This window comes from Semicossyphus pulcher, unplaced genomic scaffold (genome assembly GCF_022749685.1).
Source record: "Semicossyphus pulcher isolate SPU_LCO1_2020_fin unplaced genomic scaffold, fSemPul1.0.p SCAF_8, whole genome shotgun sequence".
Lineage (NCBI taxonomy): Eukaryota > Metazoa > Chordata > Actinopteri > Labriformes > Labridae > Semicossyphus > Semicossyphus pulcher.
Window position 1 is genome coordinate 7356476 of NW_027211759.1, and position 22195 is coordinate 7378670.

The 22195-nt window shown below is 42.1% G+C and overlaps 2 protein-coding genes across 2 annotated transcripts; one reads left to right on the top strand and one right to left on the bottom strand.

Annotated features, from left to right (window-relative positions):
- Window positions 1–1127: 1127 nt before the first annotated feature.
- slc25a44a (solute carrier family 25 member 44a) lies at window positions 1128–6391 on the bottom strand. Its single transcript, XM_069686549.1, has 4 exons — window positions 6138–6391; window positions 3953–4660; window positions 3631–3758; window positions 1128–2841 (listed from the first exon to the last, which is right to left on the bottom strand). The coding sequence occupies exons 2-4, from the start codon at window positions 4584–4586 to the stop codon at window positions 2650–2652; spliced, it is 954 nt and encodes a 317-aa protein (XP_069542650.1). The 5' UTR covers window positions 4587–4660; window positions 6138–6391; the 3' UTR covers window positions 1128–2649.
- A 2399-nt stretch (window positions 6392–8790) lies between these two features.
- On the top strand, window positions 8791–21035 carry ireb2 (iron-responsive element binding protein 2). The gene is made up of 22 exons (XM_069685867.1): window positions 8791–8815; window positions 12085–12171; window positions 12532–12697; window positions 12844–12981; window positions 13105–13341; window positions 13550–13619; window positions 14451–14634; window positions 14742–14881; window positions 15012–15183; window positions 15335–15435; window positions 16301–16417; window positions 16571–16730; window positions 17035–17170; window positions 17603–17687; window positions 17776–17932; window positions 18174–18298; window positions 18389–18493; window positions 18594–18736; window positions 18941–19088; window positions 19185–19307; window positions 19396–19581; window positions 20129–21035. Exons 1-22 carry the CDS (start codon window positions 8791–8793, stop codon window positions 20237–20239), a joined length of 2916 nt encoding a protein of 971 aa, XP_069541968.1. The 3' UTR covers window positions 20240–21035.
- The last annotated feature ends 1160 nt before the right edge of the window (window positions 21036–22195 follow it).

The following is a 22195-nucleotide window of genomic DNA, read 5'->3' on the forward strand; positions in this document are numbered from 1 at the left end:
TTTCCTTTTTGCTTTGTGGAGGTAGCCTAACCATTTTTGTTCTGTTATTGTTCTAATCATTTTGTGTACGGCTATGTCAGGGTTCACAGGGCCAAAATTATGTCTAGAATACCAGGCTAAAGGCTAAAACATAGCAGCAGTAGTATTTTTACATAAAACACTGAACAGTTTCTCAATACAAGTAGTACATTTACTTACATACTACATCTATGTGTAAGTACTTAAGTCGTTCCATTTTCTGGTACTTCATATTTTTACTCCACAGAGAGAAAATGTTATACTTTTTGGTACACAAGTATGATATTAACGGACAATAAGTCTGATTTATTTACACAGAAGTAGCTACTATATTTCACCTTCTTCATTTCCATCAGAGGGGGCACAATGACCTGACTGGCCTGGCCCAGCCCCACGAGGCCCGCCCGTAGCGCCGACACTGCCTGCAGGTGCTGACTGAGCTCAGATTTTGTGCCAGTAAGGCCTTTCAGAACGCCAAGGGAGACATGATAAATTAACATCGGACAACGGCATGCTCGATTATTTATGTTTCCTTATTTCACTATTCAAAAAATGTATTTTTCTGTACTTTTGTTTTATTATCCACATCTCCTGTCGATCATTTCCTGAGTGAAGTTAGCGAGTGGAGATGTGTGTTGCTTGGTAACGGTCAACGCTTTTCGAGTGTTCACGTGGACACGCATCATGAGATCGGGCGCATCATGAGACCGGGCGCAGCTACGACCGGTATCAGTTAGACTTAGTGCACTCGGTGTAAATTCCAATCAAGACGTCGGTCCTAGCTAAGACGGACGTACGAGATGAGACCTATTTTTTTGCCTAGCTGGTATACTGGCTCCTGACTGCAAACGAACAGTAGTCGTTCGCCTTTATTTTGAAATTCGCGCTACCTTCCGTTTCAACTGAAATGCTCTACTGCATGAGAGCTTTTCACTAGTATGTGTACGTGTGAATGCTTTTCAGTACTTTATATGAGAGATTTTCAGTTGTGTATGTGAGCGTATAATGTTTCAGTTGTTTATATGAGTGTTGTGTGTATGCATGGTAATTCTGAATAATGTCCCTAACGGCCCCTCATACTAAAACCCAGCTACTGTAGTGATTCAGAATTCTTTATTACTTTCCATCAAAGGTCCACAAGTTGTGCATATTTAAAACACATCACACTGTACTTTTTACAATCCTCTGATTTAACACACAGCAGGTAGTTGGTAAATATCGGTAAAACACCTCCTACATACAGGCAAATGTCCTTTTCAGAGCTCAGAAACTGGAGGATGTCGAGTCCATGATCTTCTCTCAATCATTGCGTGAAGATGTTTGTAAGAAAAAAAATCCTGGCAGAACTAGTCATTTAAAAATATGGCTGTTTGTGCATTATCCATCCATGTCTGACATTACAGTCGCCTCACTGATGCTCCTCAGACTAAGTACATAACATGTGAAACCTGAAGGCAACTTTGGAGTCCAGTCGTGATGCTGCTGCTGCCTTTACTCTGCCTCTGTGTGTTTGCTACGGCCAAACAGCCGAGCGGCAAACGGCAACAATGGTAGTGACTCGTGCGGAAATACAGGATTCCCACCTCTCGAAGGGGTTTAAGTTCCGTAAGTTTACATCTCTTTTACTACATCGCCTGTTTTCTACAAATATCCATGTTGTTTTGTGCAACATACTTACACAGACAGAGGCAAAAACAAGCGTGAACAACTGCCTGATTGGCCACATCAACTAATCTATACCCAGAATTCATCATTACACCTGCACCATCTACTTCACAGACTGCTGGAAAATAAATCACAAACACAGCTACTTACATTACAGATAGGCTTTAGATCGATTTACACAACAAAGACCCTGTGATAAATCTCAATGTGTCTGCCCTGTAGCTTAATCATCACATTTTAAAGATATACTCATTTCTCCTGTACAATTTAACAGCCTTTTTTTCATTCAATAACAAATCTTTTTTTACTTAGGCCTAAACAACAGGGCGAGATTCTGGGAAAAACCTCTCCTCACTGGAATGCACACAGCTTTCTACTCTCTGCTCTCAACCTGCTTCACAGTACAAACACGGCATTTGTGTCATCATATTTTGGCACACTGAAAACTCAGTCGACTGGCCTCGTCACAAACTCTCCTGAAATACAGATTATAATTTACTGCTTTTAAAAATAACTGAACCCAGCTGGGGAGTGATCTCAAAGGGTGCACAAACTGAACCTGCCTTGGAGCTGTGACATTATGACACTGTAAAAAAATTACAACCCTGAACAGCTAAATATCCAGGCAGAAGAAATGACATGGGTACATCCCACATTCTTAAAATATACACTTCAGTGGGTCTTTTTTTAATCTACTAACCTTTAAGAAGCCACATTTCACATTGTTTTCACTTTCTTCACAGTGACCCTTTAAGACCAGAAGAAATGGGTCAAAAAAAGGCAGTGTGATAACTCCGAAGTGTACCTAAAGACAAACATCACCACTTGATCTCTGCTGCATCAAACCTACATTTAACCGGTCTAAGAGGGAGGTAGATGCAGCTGCACAGCCAGGCAGTTTCCTCCTGTGCGATCAGTCCCTGCCCCCGCCTGTACTGAGGTTTAGCCTGGTTCTTCTCCAGTTTTTCACCAGTGTCTGGACTCTATCAGCTCAGCTCGCAGGCTCAATCTCTTCAGAGTCTCGTATCCCACCACGATGAGCACCGACGTGGGCGTGGAGGAGATGATGCGGGCCGACAGCCCCTTGGTCATCCCCCAGACGCCCTCCTCTGCCAGCAGCTGCTTGAATGTCTCGATCACAGACGATCGTCCTTCCACCTAAAACAGACACAAGGATGTTAAATCGAGCGATATTTCTTCTTAACATATCATATCTCTTACAAAAACATAAAACAACATCTCTTTATTTAAGCCATTTGTTCTGAGTATATTAACATAAAAAGAAAATCAAATCAAAACAAGTGGAAACTGCAAAACCAGCAGAATCTACAAAAACAAAAGCTCATCATGTCCGCCAGCTGTCCAGTCAGTCTGATGTTGCCACGCTGCCAGCAAGAGTATGTTGAGAAACTATTGAGCAACGGCAGGAGATAGAGGAAGTGTAACTACAGAGAAAAGAAGCTGACTCCAGCTGTATTAGGTGTTGAGAGATCTTCATCGAGAGCCTGCTTCTGTGGAAAATCTGGAAAAGCGCCAAATAAATAGTGAAATTCTCAGGAGGCAACATTATTAAATGGTCATAACTTCACTGTAAGTGAGGACAGGGCAGGAAAAGTTAGTTATTTAGATATTTTCCCTGTTTACTTATGTTTTGTTGTTGCAAGAAAACAACACCTGGAATCAAATTTGAACTTTGCCATAGTTTTCCCCCGACCAATAAAGAGACCCTACTTCATGGAGCTACTGATATCTCAAAGTCTTTTCCACTCTTCAATAAATAAGTCTAGAAAAAGGTCCTGACAAGTAAATATTGAACATTAACTATTCTTATTTTAAAAAGTTGTTTGCCCCCCCAAAAAACTCCAATCACTCTCTCAAATCTTCTCAGTGCCCTAAGATGAAATGTCAGCTTCTCTGTGTTGCACAATGGTGGTTTTCGTAGTATACCTGTACTCTTGCTCGAACAACATCCATTGGGTTGGTGATTGTGGAGGCGGTTGCTGCTGCCATTGGTCCTGCCATGGCCTGAAGAATCAGATGGGGGCACTCACTGGGTGCCATCAAGGAGAGCTGCTCTGGAAGGCAAAGGATATAAAAACGGTGTAAGCTAATTATGTTTAAGAGAACTATGGATATCGCTTGACTTGTCTTTTCTAGAAAAACTGACATTTGGTGCGGTTTTGTTTAAATTTAAGTGGTGAACAAGAGTCATATTTTTTCATGCATGTAGCAGTTACTATAAACCACCATTAGCAGGATCTTTACTTACCTGCATAAAAGTGATAAAAAGGCCACCAGAGTGCACTGTTCGGGATGTACGTGAGTAGCGATGCCACGTAGCCCCGGTAAAATCCCTTGAAGCCATCAGCTGCAAATATTTGCACAGTAATTTCCCGGGTTTGCCCGAAAGTCAGTCTGCGCTTACTCGTTGCGAGCATCATTTTAGGTTTGGCCTTAAAGCGGGTCAGGTGTTCGCCCTGTCCTTGCATCATCAGTTGCTGGGACACCACGTCAATGGGCACAGTGATTGTCTGGGCCACCAGGGATGCTGCCCCTCCTGCTACCACTGACTTCACTGTGTTACTGGGTGAGTACTGGGATACATACTTGCGCACCAGTTCATAGGTGGTGATGTAAGCCTGTCCTGAGACCAGGGTGAATGTGTTGACCATAAAGCCCCTGTAGAGGCCTTGCACGCCCTCGGCTCGCAGGATCTTGCAGAAAGCATCAAAGGTGCCGGAGTAGAGGGCCTTCCCCTTCTGCACCTGGAGCCGAGTGCGGATGAGGCTGGCTGGGTACACTGTGGCCCTGGTGGTCAGGGTCATGAACACACCCAGGGAGTAGAACTTCCTCTTGTCCAGGTCCTCCCATTCTATAATCTGGATCGCACCTTTCTGCTGCATGGTGCCGGCTAGGCCAGCGCTGCACCCCTAAAGCCTCGTATCTGCGGTCATCAACCCTCCTACTGCCATCACACCTGTAAAGAAGAACACTTGGCATTAGTAAAGTTCTGTGATCACATGAAGGAAAGTGCAGGATTCAAACAAATATTCATTCATTTATTAATTCCAAATTTGGGCTGTCTGATCCCTTAAATAAGTTCTAACACTGTTAGGTACTGGACATTGGAAACTGTGAATCATTAATAAGCAGTGTAATCTCTCTCACCTCCTCTTTTCTGATTCAATCATGAAATGAAAAGGCTGATTTCAGAGACTGACCTTGCAATTATCACATATACTAGTACAAATGTGTAAAAGCGGGTATTTGCAGTGAAAAAATAATTTCGTTAAAGTTCCTATGAGGAGTTTTTAGCTGGTTATGAAACAGACTGAAATTAATTCTGATGACTCTATATGAGCTAAAAAAATAAAGCAAACCAGACCATCAGCGACCAGATTGATGATTTCTTTATTGTACTTTTTATTGCCTGAAACCGCTGGTGGGGGGTAGGTGTCAGATGAAGCAATTAACTGCACGCTGCCTTTGTTTACATTTACCAGGGAAACATGTAAAGTGAGTGATACATATGACTGTGAAAGAAAGCAGGATTTTTGTTAAAAAAATGTAAAGCTTTCGGTTTGTGTCGATTTTGGCGCCCCCTGTGGACAAAACCGTACATGTTATCTCTTTTTATTTGTCCTGTACATGCTTAAGTGGTGGTTTTTAACACAAAATGTCATCCTGCTTTCTTTAACAGTCATATGTATCACTCACTTTTTGCCCCTGGGGAATGTAAACAAAGGCAGCGTGCAGTTAATCGCTTCGTGACACCTACCCCCCGTCAGAGGTTTCAGGCATTAAAAATAACTACATAGAAAAAATCAAGCTTGTCACTGATGGCCTGGTTTGCTTCTGTAGATCATATAGAGTAATCAGAATTATTTTAAGTGTGTTTCATAACCAGCGGGGCTTTAAGGTACAAGTCACAACCTGATAGACCTGATAAACATGTCACAGCCGAAAGGGGACTGACTCCCTGATCTGCAATCAGCAAAACCAATCAAACATCCAGACAGGATGAATGCAGGAGTTTGTGTAACTGCCTGCATCAACTCGGAAATTGCATTCTACATTATAAACATAGCTTTACGAATGGTTATGACAAAGAGGGGAAGTTTGTCTGCATGGACTAGCCCGCAAACTAGAACGAAATGTACCATACCGTGCAGGGCACAACAGCTTCTGTGCATCTGGTATACAAATATAAATTTCACGGCATCCTCATATTTAACTACACATTAGCGATCATGCACAGACCCATAAAACTGATACATAAGCGTCCAATCAGCCAATCTAACATTTAATTGTGTTGCAGCGGCTGATGAAGAAAAAAAGGGGAAGCACGTGCAATGTCACATTGTGTTCTATGGGGTGTGTACTTGCTAGCTAAAGTAGCTAACAACATGTGTGACACAGATATACACCAGATATTTAATTGTGTTCAAACTTACCTATGAGAGGGTCATGTAGCTCGGGTTCAATTTCCGCGTGCACAGTCGCTGTTACGAAGCTGAGCTGTTTTGTTAAACTCATACGGCCTGTTCTGCAGCAAGGTGGCTCATGTCTCCCGTCCATTACTGCTGGGAACAAACATTGTCAAAGGTGAAAGGTCATATGTTATTTTTCACTACATCGTGGTGTTACTGTCACCACAAAGTTTTCCTGGATTAAGTAATGTGGTCTGTTGGTCGTTTTCCCCCCAGCTGGCCCCTGTAACGGTTGTGTTTACTTAGGAAGCTGTTAGTTTAAAAAGACGATAGCGATGCGTTCAGGGTCCCGATGACAACATAGGAAATCAGACAACTACAAACAACTCGAAATCAGGACAACTCAGAACACAGAACTAGAATAAAAATAAGTAAAATACTTAAATAGAATAACATAAAAATAGGCAATACGAATAAAAATATGAAAAATAATATGTATAATAAAAAGTATGTACAACAGGTGTAATTAAAAACTGTACAGTGTACACTGTGAACAGACAATATAAAAGTCCAGTGCACGTTAATGTAACACATAGAGTCTGATAGAGAGCTGTTGTCATGAGTTTTTCAGTGGTTATGAAACAGACTGAAAATAATTCTGATGACTCTATAAGAGCTACAAAAGCAAATCAGATCATCAGCAACAAGATTGATGATTTCTTTGTAGTTATTTTTAATGTCTGAAACTGCTGGTGGGGGGTAGGTGTCAGACGAAGCGATTGACTGCACGCTGCAAGTGATAAGTATGACTGTTAAAGACAGCAGGGATACGATTTTTGTTAAAAAAACACCACTTCAGCATGTACAGGACAAAATCAGCAAAGAGTTCAGATGCGGCTTTGTCCACAGGGGTCACCATAATCAACACATAATCAACATTGTTTTCTTTTGTCCGTGTCTGCAAAGCACTTTAGTCAACTCATGTAATATATGTTCTACAAAAATCAAATTGACCTGAGCTGAAAGTTAAGCCACATTTCAATGCTGTAGTTTGTTGTAAGAAATACAATTATCAAGAAGCAAAACGCTGAAGTACTCTAGTAAGATGTTATATCTACTTCGGATTTGAGTGCTGTAAGCTGTTGGAAGTCGGAGGGGACCTGAAGGTACCGCGAGCGCATCTGTAGTGTCACGTGGGATGTTTTACGACAGCACTTTAAAGGTCCTAGTCAGTCATGGACAAGTAGGCCACTGTCATATTCTTAAATTAATCCCTGCACAAGTTTTAAATAAGGATATGACTGTATGTTTTCTTTAAGCCATTAAGACTTGATTTGTTGACACCCTATTATTTTTAAAATAATATATTTAAATGATGTGTCATATTCATTTTTCTGAAGGCTATAAATGTAAATGTCTCTGCTTCTTTTGTTTTGTTGAAAGTGTGACAGATGCTTTAAATCTTAAACCAGTGGGCTGACTCCAAATCTATCTATCAACATTTTTGAGTAAATTGAAATGGCAAAAAAATGTTGTCCAAGTATAGTTGAAGTTGAATAGTAACCCAACCAGCCAAAACCAGCCTGGCTGGTTCAGCCAAAACCAGCCTGGAATCAAAAAGACCAACAGCCATTTAGCCTAACAATAGCCTTTGTTCAAGCAGGATGACCACCAAATGTTAAACATGTTTGTATGCCTTGTATGTCATGATTAATTTTGTGAATTGTTTACTTATCTTTTTACTTTGAAACAATGTCAGCATCATTGTTTGAAAACTGAATTAATGCACATTAAATCTCAACAATAACAATATTCTTGGGTAAAGAGAAGTAAATTCCATGATTCTGTGCAATAATATCTGCTACACTGTGCAATATTACAGGAATATTTTTGTATCTCGTTCTGGTTCTCGTCATAACACTACACACCATGTGTGTTTAGATTTTTTTTTAAGTATAATTTTCTGTGCAGAGAAATAACCCCTGCATTTTTTTCGACAAAGAAACATGTGTACATAGTGTGAATAGTTTTTAATTATGTTGTTACTGCTACTGTTTTTTTAATCTTTTTATTGCCACCTGTACTTTATTTAATTTGCCTGTTTAGTGAGCTGCTGTAACGAGTACATTTCTCCTGTGGGGGATCAATAAAGCTTATCTTTTCTTATCTTATCTTATTTTATCTTAGGGTTAGGGTTAATTCTGACAAAAACAAAACAAAAACAAACAAACTTCGGTGACGTAGGAAGTATCGTCTCCTAGACTATTGGAAAAAAAACAAAAACGTCACCACGTGAAGACTGTAAGATTAGGCTTAAAGTTCAAAAGTGGACATTAAATTACATTTTCTGTAGTTCTGTAATTTAAAACATGCATCTAGTAAGTAAAGAATAAACATTAGTGATCCTATTTAGTAGTGGTTAGAATGAAATACAATGGTTGCTTATTAACGCATAAGTTCTATAACGTTAGTTGATTAATCGTAAGATTTAAGATGTACCCGTTTAGAATTATAAAACGGATTCATCTTAATGAAATTCCGTTTATTGAATGTTTTCATGATTATTTTGTAAGTAATCGGTGAATGGGCGTGCCTGTATATCCCTGTGCTCGGATTGGTCGGCTCGGTGTTGCCAGTGCAGTGGTGAGAACGGGTCGTGTTGATTTCAGAAGTCATCATGGCGCTCACTGCTCCACTGAAAGGTAAAGAGGTGTCTTCTGCTAACCTTACCTAGCAAGCAAACATCAGACCAGCCCCTCTATCCTTACAGACAGGAATCGATTAAAACAGACATCCTTTCATTCAAAATGACTGTCGTTCGCTTTTAGTTAACATTACATGAAGTGTGCCCGGCGTTAAACTGTTGGAGAGATAAAAGCTAACATTAGCTAGCTTTGTAGTTTTTGCTCTACCACTAACCAAGAGCTGTTAAATTAGCTAACACCGCAGGCTAATGGTGTCATTGCTCTGTCCCAAAATGTCACAACTTTAACGTACTCTAGCTAAACGTAAATTGTGTGATAATTACATGGCTATTTCTTATCTTTTCACGACGTGCAGTCAGTGGCACGATAAGTAGTTAGTTAGCGTGAGTGTTCCTGTCGATAAGGACCAGCATTAGCAACATGAACATTAGCTAGCTTTGTATCTGTCATCAGGACACATGCATATAGAGGTAATTTAATATATATGGACGTTATCAGCTTGTACACACCGTAGTGTTATATCACTCAGTATGTATTGTTTAAAACGATAAGGATTGCTTATTATTTTGACCCCTAAACGATCTGCTGAAATTGTGATTAAAGGCTTCATGACAATTACATTGTCTGTATACTGAAAATACTACAACCCTCTACTTCTTGTAGCTAACAACCTGATTTATAACACTATTGTCTCCTGTCTGTAAGTGTTGTGTGTATAATACTTTGTACTATACATTTGTATTCATAGGCCTGTATGGTAGTTTTAGTTTTTAGTGTCTAAGTGTCTGTGTTACCTTTGTCTAACTTGTGCTTGTTTTAAATGGCGTATGTCAATTTGTGTGTCTGTCCACTGAGAGTTGAGAAAAACCAGAGCCAAATTCCTTGTATGTGCCCACATACTTGGCCAATAAAACTGATTCTGATTCTAATATGGCACGAACTCAGATGATAGTGTAGCACTGACACTGTGTAGCACAAGGATTAATCTCTATAGGATCTCACTTGCGATCAGCCAGTGTTTTTGCTGGGTTTTGTTTCGGGAAGTGCACGTAGTAAAATGTTCTCCATTCTGCTTGATTTGCATTGAGGTTTTTGCATACAGTTATTTAGTAACACGCAAGCTGACTATAGGTTCTCAATCATCCAGAAGCTTTATCCAAAAGGCAGCTGAACTTGGTTAAAGGACTGGACTTGACCATAACCAAGTCTAGTTGCTTTTTGATAAGGCTTTGAACTAGCTGACAGTAGCATTTCAGTCAGTAAAAAAACGTAACATGGTTGTTAAAATGAGGGAGTGATCTGCAAGCATCTGTAAATTGACTGACCATGAGAAGCCAAAAAATAAATGTATATTTCAACATATTTGAATGCATGAACAAACATTACAATTCCTCAGTCATATGAGTGTAGCATTTTATTTTGATTCCTACATTAACTTAGTTACTAAATATGATGCAGTGGAGTCGAGAGCACAAACACTGTTCTCACATCAGTATATTGACTACAACACAAACTTTGTTTTGGTTAATGCCCCAGTTAGGTCAAGTTAGATAGATTACATTATGTTTTGTTTATTTCTCTTCATCTTCAGCAGTGATGATGCTCTTGCTGCAGTGCACCAACACTAGTGAGCCTGTTTAGAGGAAATGTTACAGATGAGGAAGAAATGAAACCACCTCCCTTGTGTCATTCACATTTGTTTATTATCAGATATGTCGGAATAATGCTAAACTAGGTCTGTGATATGTGTGTGTACATCTTTTCCCCATGTAAGTGTGAGAGCCTTGAGGGTATAGTGATTGTTCCTTGATTGTTTCTTTTACTGTTTATTCAGTGAGTGTGAGAAACTTAATTACTGCGCAAGCCTTGGAAAGACGATATTTAATATTTACATCTAGAGTGTTCTTTGCACACCAGATGTACACTTTCAGCTTAATAACGATAACAGTGATGCTCACAAAGCTGGTAACCTGAGAGCCAAAGATACAGCATGACGTCCTGTTGGGAGATAGACGGGTAGAGCTGTGCCAAGATTACTCTGTCCTTAAGAGCTCGGCACTTGCTTGGCTCAGTTTTTAAGTCTTAAAGTAACATTTCATCAATTTAAAGCAGCCACACAACATACATTAACTAACCTACTACCCTCTCAGAAATTTAGTACGTTCAATATGATGGATAGGATACATTTACAACCAAACATATTTTGCAGGCTGCAGCAATCTTTATATTAAGACCGTTTCGACTCGGTAACCACATCCTCCATGAGCTCATGTTACTACACTTAGAGGTCATAATAGAACAAATGAGACCAGAAAGATCATTTCTCTTCTCTGCATTTACATTGCCCCCAATGCACTGCAATGCAATGTCTTTCGGCTATTCATGAGTGCAACTGCTCAGTTACTAATAACCGCTAATACAACATAGTATGCAGTAAGGTTTGGATGAGGTATGTGCATAAGCCACACAGAAACATGGAGGCCTCCTCTTGCCTGTTTCTTAGAGGTGTGCCTCTTTCTGAAGCAATCCCTTCTGGGTAGGGATTAACGATATTATCGGCACGTTATCGGTATCGGCCGATATTGGCTTAAAAATGAACTAGCCGATATCCGCCGATATAATTAACCGATAAAATAATGGGATGCTGCGTACTTGATTAAATGCCCGACCTCGGCGCAATGTCCCTGGCGCGAAGAAGACCTGCGCGGCACAGCGTGATGATGTCACGTGTGTCTACCTGCAGCATGAGAGAGTTAGAAACCAAAATGTCCGTGGCGTGGAAGTTTTTCAAAGTGTCCGAAATAGATAGCAAAGCTGCTCTTTGCAATGACTGCTCAGCTTCGGTGATGCGAGGAGGAGCCAAGGCAAAGTCTTTCAACACTACAAACTTGATTAACCATCTCAAGACCCGTCACCCCGACCGTTGTAACAAATGTGATAAGAGTATCACCATTATACTGTGCGCTAATTCCAATACAGAAGATAGTTGATGATGATGATGAATTAGGTGGCGGGAAAAAAATATTGGTAATCGGCTAAATGAGTTGTAAAATATCGGCATATCGGATATGGGCAGAAAAATCCAATATCGTGCATCCCTACTTCTGGGTAAATGTTGAAAGGAAGGCCAGGCTCCTTTTTTTAATTCTCTCAAAGTAAACCAGGCCGCCCTGCAGAGGTGATCACATCTGTGGTTTACTGTACTTGCAACAAGCATGCTGGACTTATTTATAGTTGTATTGACAAATGTGTTTTTCCTTCTGCAGAGCACCCATATAGCCATCTAGTAGACACCCTGAAAGATGGCAAAATCAAGTTCTACAATCCACAGAAGCTAAATGATCCAAGATATGGTGAGTAAAAGAAAAGACACAGAGATTTTAAACACATATGCTCTGCTTTCAAGACGTTTTACAGGAAGCAATTATTATATATCTATAGTATGCCATAAAATCTACATAATATGGATGTTTTCAAATGGTATCTCTTAAGATTGCGGTCTAAGCATGTATGTATGTACGTGCACTGTCTTGAAGAACATATCTAGGCAATCAACAGTTTTATATAACATCTTTTTAATCAACCTCTTATAGCGTGCATTGGTTTTCCACGTTTTCATTGCACATCAAGTAAAAGGTTCATAAAAAATTAGATTTAATTACACATAGTTTTCTGTAGGAAAATAACCTGTGTCTTTTGTTCCCTCTGTGCAGACAAGCTGCCTTTGTCCATCCGTGTCTTACTGGAAGCAGCGATCCGTAACTGCGATGGCTTTTACACTAAAGAAGAAGACGTCCAGAACATCCTGGACTGGCAGCAGCAGCAGAATAAAGCCGAGGTGCCATTTTCTCCAGCGAGAGTCCTCCTCCAGGACTTCACGTGAGTGTCACAACGATTTGGGTAGATAGCAGATCCATAACGAGTTGTTCCATTTGAATCCCTTTAAGTTAATGATTTATAGAACACTCCTATAAATACAGAGAACGATTAGGTTTAAGTCTTCCTCTCCTGGATTCCTTTGACAGTGGTATTCCTGCCATGGTGGACCTGGCAGCCATGAGGGATGCAGTTGCCAAACATGGCGTGGACCCCGGCGTGGTCAACCCTAAATGCCCCACAGACCTCATTGTAGACCATTCATTACAGATTGATTACAGCAAATGGTGAGTTTCTATACTGTACACATTAACAGAGATGAAGGATGGACTTATTTTGATTAGAAGATGTTTTTATTCTTTCCTAGAGAGCTGAATATAACATATAACATTCTTACCGTGTGTCCATAGTGCCATACAGAATGCTCCAAACCCAGGTGGAGGGGGCGGCCCGAACCAGGGTCCTTCTCGTTCCACGTCCTCCAGGCCTCCGTCCAGAGGCGGCTCGCAGTGTGGGGGCCAGCGGGGCTCCTGTAGCAAAGCTGCCTGCAGTGACCCTCCAGCCTCCCCTGGTGGACCTGCAGCCTCTGTCCAGCAGATCGAGAATACGCCTCTCCTCTGTCCTTTTCACCTAAAGCCTGTGTCTGAGTGAGTGTAACGTTGGGTTGTTGATGTTGAGCAGTTTACAAGTTTATAATGTTGCTAATATGAGAGAGATGATGGGAAATGAAGGAGACATGTCACTCCTTTCAGCCCTGTTGAAAGAGGACATGCACACCTATGAGTGGACATATTTTCACTGATTGACAAACACAGTTCCTCTTAAGTAACTTTTTTGTTGTTAATTTTTTTGCAGAACTGACACAGCTATGAAAAACCAGGAAATGGAACTCATCAGAAACAAAGAGAGGCTTCAGTTCTTTAAGGTAAGGAAAAGGCCAAGTCAGATTTTTATATCAGACAATCAGAATAATGAGCTGCAGGGAGGACAATTTGCATCGCTGTGGCTCTCTTGATAAAAAAACAGATTTTTAATTATTAAAGTGATAATCGGTGGTGATGGTAATTGTAAATAAATGGTAATTGCGGGAGCACACTTCCCAGATATCCAGACAGTGTCACATGTGTGACGTCCACGGTTGGCTCCGGTTGTAACTCTTGATTTTCCTCGCTGACGGTCGCTCTCCTTTTCAGACTGTTTGCTTCATCTGAGCGTCGAGTTTGTTTCTTTTTCTTTGGATTTTCACTTATGTTTGAAGTTGTATCTGTAGTCATCGATCTTTTCTTTGTTTGTTCAGCCATAGTAGATTACTGTTTACTCGCAACACTTGCAGAGAGCGGAAAAGCAGCTGCTTAGCTCCGCCTACCCTCTCTGGCAGACCAACCACTGCTGGCTGATGGAAAACGCGTCACTAACTGGGCGCCGCTTGTGATTTTTTCTGTGAAAGACAGCCAGTCTGTAATACTGCAAATGCAAAGGGCTTTCATCAGTGGGCCATAGGCTCAATCACCATTGCGTTAACTCGTTTGGTGATAGATAGAGACTTAACAGACATTTATTTAAATGAAAATCTTCGAGGTGATTACTTTAAATTAAATAAGCTCTGTGACAAACAAAGGTTTATGATACTTTATTTCAGCAAACAAACAACACTTCTATTTCTTACTTCTAAGCATAAATATAAGAAATAATAAAAAGCTAACAGCGGGACACAAAGTTGAATGTTGTCTTTTTTTCTTCTTTGTCAATCAAACAGTGGTGTTCAAAAGCCTTTAAGAATGTGAACGTGGTTCCTCCGGATGTCGGCGCCGTCCACCAGGTGAATCTGGAGTATTTGTCCAGAGTAATCCAGGTTAGCGACGGCTTCATCTACCCTGACAGTGTTGTTGGAACCGACTCGCACACGACCATGATTAACGGCCTGGGCATCCTGGGCTGGGGTAAGCCACTTTAAAGAGTTGAAGGAGACTATTAATGTATTAACAATGCATCCTTTGTTCGTTAAACATGACCGTAAGTGTATTTATATATGTATTGACTCCACCAGGTGTTGGGGGAATAGAGTCAGAGGCTGTGATGCTGGGTCAGCCGGTGTCTCTGACCCTTCCTGAGGTGGTGGGCTGCAAACTGGTGGGCTCCATAAATCCCCTCACCACCTCCATAGACGTCGTCCTCGGCATTACAAAGGTAACCGATGCTTCCCTGTTAATGTGCGATAAAAATCTACATCAATAAGAAGTAATAGATGCCACTGTGTACAGGAAAAAGACTAAACCTTTTAATGTGTGCTAATGTGTCACATGTGATGGTTTTCCAGCACTTGCGACAAGCTGCGATCGCTGGTAAGTTTGTGGAGTTTTTTGGACCCGGTGTCGCCCAGCTGTCGGCTCCAGACAGAACCACCATCGCCAACATGTGCCCGGAGTACAACGCTACTGTGAGCTTCTTCCCCGTCGACCAAGTCACACTCAAGCACTTTAACAAGACAAGTGAGTCAGCCCTTTTTATTCATACAATAACAGTTCTTATTTTAGTATTTATTCTTTACTGCTGAGTGTTTATGCTCACAAGTAGCCGTTGTATTTTATGTATGTTAACTGAGGCTTATGGCTAAAACCTCCAATACATTTTTCCTTCCAGATTTTACCCAGGAAAAACTTGAATTGCTGGAGTCTTACATGAAGGCTGTAAAACTTTTCCGGAGCTATGAAGACCCCTCAGAAGACCCCCAGTATTCTGAGGTAATGTGTCAAAGCTTGAAATTAATTCTCAGAGGAGTAAAAATGAATACTCAGTGTTGAGGAAGGTTCAGAGCTGCTGTCCTCAACAAGAGATGTTGAAAAGTTACCTTAATTTCTTAAACACTTCACATTGTTCTTGTTTAAAGAAGCAATTCGCCCCCGTTAAAAAGCCGCTGTCAGTCAAAGCTGGAGTTCTCTGTAATCAATAGAAGCAATAATATTTTAAATTGGCGCCATAGCTGTGGAGAAAGTTGTACAAACAGCTCGTGGTTTCGCCCATTCTGCATTCCTGCAACAGCCAGAGTGCATTGCGCCCCTCGCTCTGAAAGGACTGGCCCAGAGAGATTCGCTGGAGTGAAATACTACCGTTTTCGCTGCAGGCAACGGGTCAGAGCGGGACAGAATCCGAAATATGATGAGAATATACCGGTGGATCGTCTAAAAAATCGTCAGGTTGCAGTCTACATTTCAAACCTGACGATTTTGAACGAGACATGTCATCGGAGGCGGGCGTCCTAGATTGAGGAAGTGTAGTTTAGCGAGCTCCCTGGCCTCCGCCAGCGTTTGACATAGTCTGGCGGAGGTTTTCCAGGGTCCGTTGGAGAAGCGGATAGCATCGTCCGAAGGCACAGAGTGAAATAGCATTTTTTTCCCTACCATAACGGCATTAGCTCCTCATAATAGCATGATAGGAATGAGGTTGAAAATCAGCGAACTGGCCCTTTAAGAAGACAGAACAGATCATGGATAAATACCCCTTTATTGTTTAGTGATTATTGCAACTGTCTAATGAAGGCCAAGGCTGCAGCAGTAGAGGAATAGAGTTTTGTAAGAGACTAAAATGAAACCACTGATCTTCGTTCAGGTGATAGAAATCAACCTGAGTTCCATGGTACCCCATGTAAGCGGACCCAAGCGGCCTCAGGACAGAGTGGCAGTCAGCAGCATGAAAGAAGACTTCCAGAGCTGTCTTGATGAGAAGGTAACACACAGAAAATACAAGATCAAACCTTTATTATTTATTTGTCTTTACTCTGCCGGGTTCAGAGTTGTGTTTTCATACAGTCGTTTGTTGACATTTTTTTGTTACCTCACATCTTGAGCATCACCTGACAAGGAATTTGTTTCCCTGCAGGTCGGCTTCAAAGGCTTCCACATCTCGAAGGAGAAGCAGGACAAGCTGGTTCCTTTCCTGCACTGTGGTCAGGAGTACCAGCTGGCCCACGGCTCGGTGGTCATCGCCGCCGTCATCAGCTGCACCAACAACTGCAACCCGTCTGTCATGCTGACTGCAGGTACAGGGCCGAGACAGGCGAGATATAAACAGCATTTTTAATGTGTTTTCTTCTTTCAGAGGTGGCTTTTTTTCTAGTTATATCTAGAAGTAATATTTTTGAACTTTAAAGTAAAATTCAGTTTCACTTCAGTTTATTCTTCATGTTTGATTCTAATCATAGCGGCACTTTCACATCCCGTATTCTGTTTGCCGTTCCTCCTCATAAAAACTAATTTCCTGTTTGATGATACGACTAGTTTCTGTGTAAATATTTACCACCAATAAATTGGCGTAATGCAGCTGTATTTTTTTGTGATTGACAGGTTTACTGGCCAAAAAGGCTGTGGAGGCGGGACTCGTTGTCAAGCCTTACATCCGGACCAGCCTGGCTCCTGGAAGTGGCATGGTCACTCACTACCTCAGTACCAGTGGAGTCCTGCCTTACTTTAGCCAGCTGGGGTAAGCGAGTTTACACACACACACATAAACAGATACCCCTTCAACACAAAGGCAATGACCTGGGATGCACCGTCATTTGCTGATAAACCTGCTCCTGACTGAAGTGAACTTTAGGTCTAACCGGTTTTGAGACAGTCAACAATTAAGCTTATCTCACTTTCTTTCATGTAAACCGAGCTTAAACCTGTTTTATTTAATAGCTGCTTCTGTGATCTCGACTTAGCTAACACTTAACACTTTGATCGTATGAGAAGCTGGCGCAACAGGCTCCTAGATTTCAGACATACTTGGAATGATTTCCATTGTAAGCTTTCGCACGAACGTTTAATAAGAAGACTTCAGGGTTGAGTCGTGTCGGCACAGAGCTACACATCGCACCTGTGTGCTCTGTTATAATTAAAGCAGTCAATAACTAACTCATTCCCTCCACAGGTTTGAGGTGATCGGTTACGGCTGTGCCACCTGCGTCGGGAACACGGCTCCGCTACCTGAAGCTGTCGTGGACGCAATCAAACAGGTGTGGTCTCTTAAACACTTGATGAAGCTGTTTGTGCACATCTTTAAAAATCTGCATCTCACAACATCTTGATGATGGACTGTTTCAGGGGGACCTGGTGGCCTGCGGTGTGTTGTCAGGAAACAGGCACTTTGAAGGCCGCCTGTGTGACTGCGTGCGTGCCAACTACCTGGCCTCCCCTCCGCTGGTGGTGGCTTATGCCCTCGCAGGAACTGTGGGAATCAACTTTGAGAAAGAGCCTCTGGGTAAGGAAGACACATGTCAGGAGATCTAATGAGCAGCTTCTCTAAAGTCTGAGTCATTTAGTGTGTGTGCAGTCTTGCATAAGACACAGACCATGTGACAAAGAAGCTGTGGTAGTGATCTGCTTATTTAGTAAACATGTATTAAAAGTATTGCAGGGAAGTTGACAAAAGTTTAAGAGCCGTCTTTTGTTATACGTTTTTTTCTGATGGTGCAAACACTTAACATCCTGTTGTTGTGCAGGTGTGACTTCAGAGGGGAAGGAGGTGTACCTCCATGACATCTGGCCGTCCAGGGAGGAGGTCCAACAGACCGAAGAGGACACAGTCATCTCCTCCATTTTTAAGGATCTTAGGGGAAGGATGAAGGTGAGGATACCATCTCTTTCTTTCATTCACGTATAAAGTCAAGAGAATTAATGATTATTAACGTGTTTTTTCTCCCCATTGTCTCTCCAGCAAGGGAACACATTTTGGAACAACATTGAATGTCCAGATTCGGTGGTTTTCCCCTGGGATCACAAGTCCACATATATCCGCTCGCCGTCTTTCTTCAGCAAGTTGGTAAGTCTTCCTTTCTCATTATTTCGTTGTGCCTCCTGAAAAAACAGCAGCAGTTAAGAGAATAAGCTCCACCTCCTCCTCCTTCTATGTCTTCTCTCAGAGTAAAGAGGTGCCACCTCCTCAGTCAATAGAGAACGCCCATGTCTTACTGTTCCTCGGGAACAAAGTCACCACGGACCACATCTCACCGGCAGGCAGCATCGCCAGAGTCAGCGCCGCCGCCAAGTACCTGCTGAGCAAGCGGTCAGTTTCCATTGACAACTAAGGAACTCAAACATTTTCCTTTAATATGAATAAAAAAGTTTGTTATCTTGGTTAACAGAACAACAAATACATTTTATAAAGACAAAGATATAATGTGAAAGTTGTCTGATCAGGTCAACAAAGGTTGTCTGTCCCTGCAGAAATGCAAATTCACTCACCTCTCACTTTGAATATTTCCCTCAGCCTGACGCCGCGGGAGTTTAACTCTTACGGTGCTCGCAGAGGAAACGACGCCGTGATGACCAGGGGCACGTTCGCCAGCATCAAGCTCCAAAATCGATTCATCGGCAAACCAGGCCCCAAGACTCTGCACATTCCTTCGAGCCAGACAGTGGGTTTACATTAATTAACACCAGTGACGCAGAGGTTTTTTTTCAATGTCTGACCTGCTGCTAACAACACGTCCTCTTCCTGTTTGCTCGATCAGCTGGACGTCTTCGAGGCGGCTGATCTCTACAGGAAAGAAGGCATTCCCCTCATCATCCTGGCAGGCAAAGACTACGGCTCTGGAAACTCCAGGGACTGGGTCGCCAAAGGACCATACCTGCTGGTAAACACAGTACACACACGGCATGATGGGCAACAAGTTGCAAGTCTTACTTCCAAATTAAACTTTCCTGTATCTCCGGGGCCCACAGGGGGTACGTGCGGTCATCGCTGAGAGCTTTGAGACGCTGCACAAGAACCAGCTGGTGGGAATGGGCATCATGCCGTTGGAGTTCCTGCCAGGTCAGAGCGCAGACTCACTGGAGCTCAGCGGGAAGGAGAGGTTCACCATCACCCTGCCAGACAGCCTGAGTCCGAGGCAGCAGCTCACGGTCAAGGTAGGCGACACGCAGCCAGCACATAGCTTAAAAGCAAGAGAACGCGTTTCATCAGACACAAATGTTTGTCTTCTTTATCCTTCTGTTGTAGTCGTGTTTTCAGCCACTATTCACTCTGCATTTAGCTCCATGTTGGTCTCCACTAACTCCTAATAAAAATCTTTGTCATGTGTCGTATTTCCTGTAACGTAATGTGCAGCACTGACACTAAACAGTACAATAAAGGTTCTGTTGAACCAAAATATTGAGGCTTAAAAGCTCTGCATGGCTAGACATTTTTGGGAGTGACCCTTTCACAGTACGCACGGCCATTTGATTCATTACAACAATTGTAATTAGGGAAATGTACGGTTATATTCGCACCCGGTTCCTTCTGTCTTTATTAAGCTTGATTTCAGTTCTTTCACAAGTAATGTGGATTGCATATCACGATGAAATGAAAGCAGTATTCAGGCAGAGTGATACCTTCATTAAGTGTAAAAAAATGCATGTGAATAAAACCACTTTAGGAAACTGTTAATTGACTTGTTTCTGTGTTCTCTTGCAGACAAGCCAAGGAAAGTCTTTCCTCGTCACCGCACTCTTTGACACTGAGATGGACGTTTTATTCTTCCAACAGGGAGGGCTCCTAAGATACGTGGCTCGGACTTTGCTCTGAAACAGCTCTGAAGCTCACAGAATGTGCCCTCAGTTCATGAACAGTAGCGCTCATCATTTCATCATTTTGTCTTCAGCATGGACGAATAACAGCTCTTTGGAGCACCATAAAGGCGGATGAGTTGTCTGTTTGAGCCGGACAGCAGCTCCAGACCTTAAGAGTAATGCGGACCTGTACCTGAACCTTGTCTCCATCGCTCATTTCCATCACTCAATTGCAGGATTCTCCTCACAGGACACACTAAACCAGCCCAAGAGGAAGTGTTGACATTCACTCAAGAAGGAGGTTGAACCCTTGACGCTGTTCAGACGGTGTTTTCTGTGTTTCGTGTCTGAGACAGAATTTGTGCCGAGTGGGGACATTTCTTTTACGAAGGTCTGAATTCTGTTTCTGCTTCTGTTGCCGTTAAACTACAAAACAATTCTGCCTAGTGAGGCTAACATGGTGCTAGGTACTACAGCATGAATACTTTGGTTTTTTTTAGGGTGCAGTAAAGCCTGTTTTTTTCCAAGTTTAATTTTGTGAATTTCAAACATTTGCAGAATTGATGTCAGCCGCCCACATTTCTTATCAGGGCTAACGTATGTAAATGAAGGTCTGTTCATATTTCTTTCTATATCAAATTGCCTTTTTGGAAAGTACATCTGCCTCCCAATACTCTTTTTTTTTCATATGTGAAAATGTGAAATCCCCCTTTTTTTTGCTGTTGCTTGTATCACTGAGCTCCCTGCATAAAGACGTCTCCAACTACTACAGAGCGTCTTCTGCATAACATTAAAGGTAAATTATAAAAGTGTTCAGGCTGAAGAGTCGGTTCATCAATCCACAAAGCAGCAACTTCCAATGGCTCATTAATTTTGAGCACGAATAGCAGCCTTGTGCTTCCTTGCTCCACCAACCCAACTAGTTCCACAACTTAACTGAAACTGGACCTTTGTTGCCAAGCAACCCAAACATTCTTCTGCACTCTGTGTCTACGGGTTACCACAGATCAGCTGTTTTGTGCTGAGGCGGAGGGATGTTCTCTGTATCACCACTCATGGAATGCCTCTTATCCAATCAGATTACTTGGTCTGAACTAACTGTTGTATATTATCAAAGAGCAACATTAGAAATCAAAACTTTTAGCCAACTTAAGTGACCTTGAGGTGTCTCTGGCTATAGTTACACTTGTTTTGATTGAATGCAACAGCAGCCTCAAGTGATGCCACTTGAGTAAGCCACAGTAAGGGCCAAAGATTACAAGTGTGAAAGGTGAAAAAAAGATCTCCAGGTGTGGATTTAGAAGTGAGCTTTTCCGACCTTTAGCCCGCTCCATGTCTGCTAGAAGCCAGCAGCTTCAGGCAGGGTCACGGGGGGGTGGAGCCTATCCCAGCTGTCATTGGGCAAGAGGCGGGGTGCACCCTGGACTGATCGCCACTCAATCACAGGGCTGACACATAGAGACAGAAAACCATTCACACTCACCTACAGGCAATTACGTCATCAATTACCCTAACCAGCATGTCTTTGGACTGTGGGAGGGAAGCCGGAGTACCCAGAGGGAACCCACGCATGCACAGGGAGAACATACAAACTCTACATAGAAAGGCCCCCGAAATCTAATTCGAAGCAGCTAGGAACCTTCAAGCTGTGAGGCGACAGTACTAACTATTGAACCACCGAGCAGCCCACAAAGAATCTCATGCTGAAGATGTATGACAGTCCAGTTATCAAGCAGAACAAAAAGCTACCCTCCTCTGGTAGGATAGGAATTGCAGTATCTTGGAATGATTAGAGCAGCTACTATTAACAACTAACTTACCATTGCACTCTGGTGGCAAATCTCTGTAATGGAGACACTGTTTATAAATGATCTTTAATTTAACTGGCATAGTTCATCTGCAATTTCTTGCTAAGAAAGGCTGCTTGCTATTATTTCCTCTTATCTATGCCGTTATCCCAACATTACAGGCT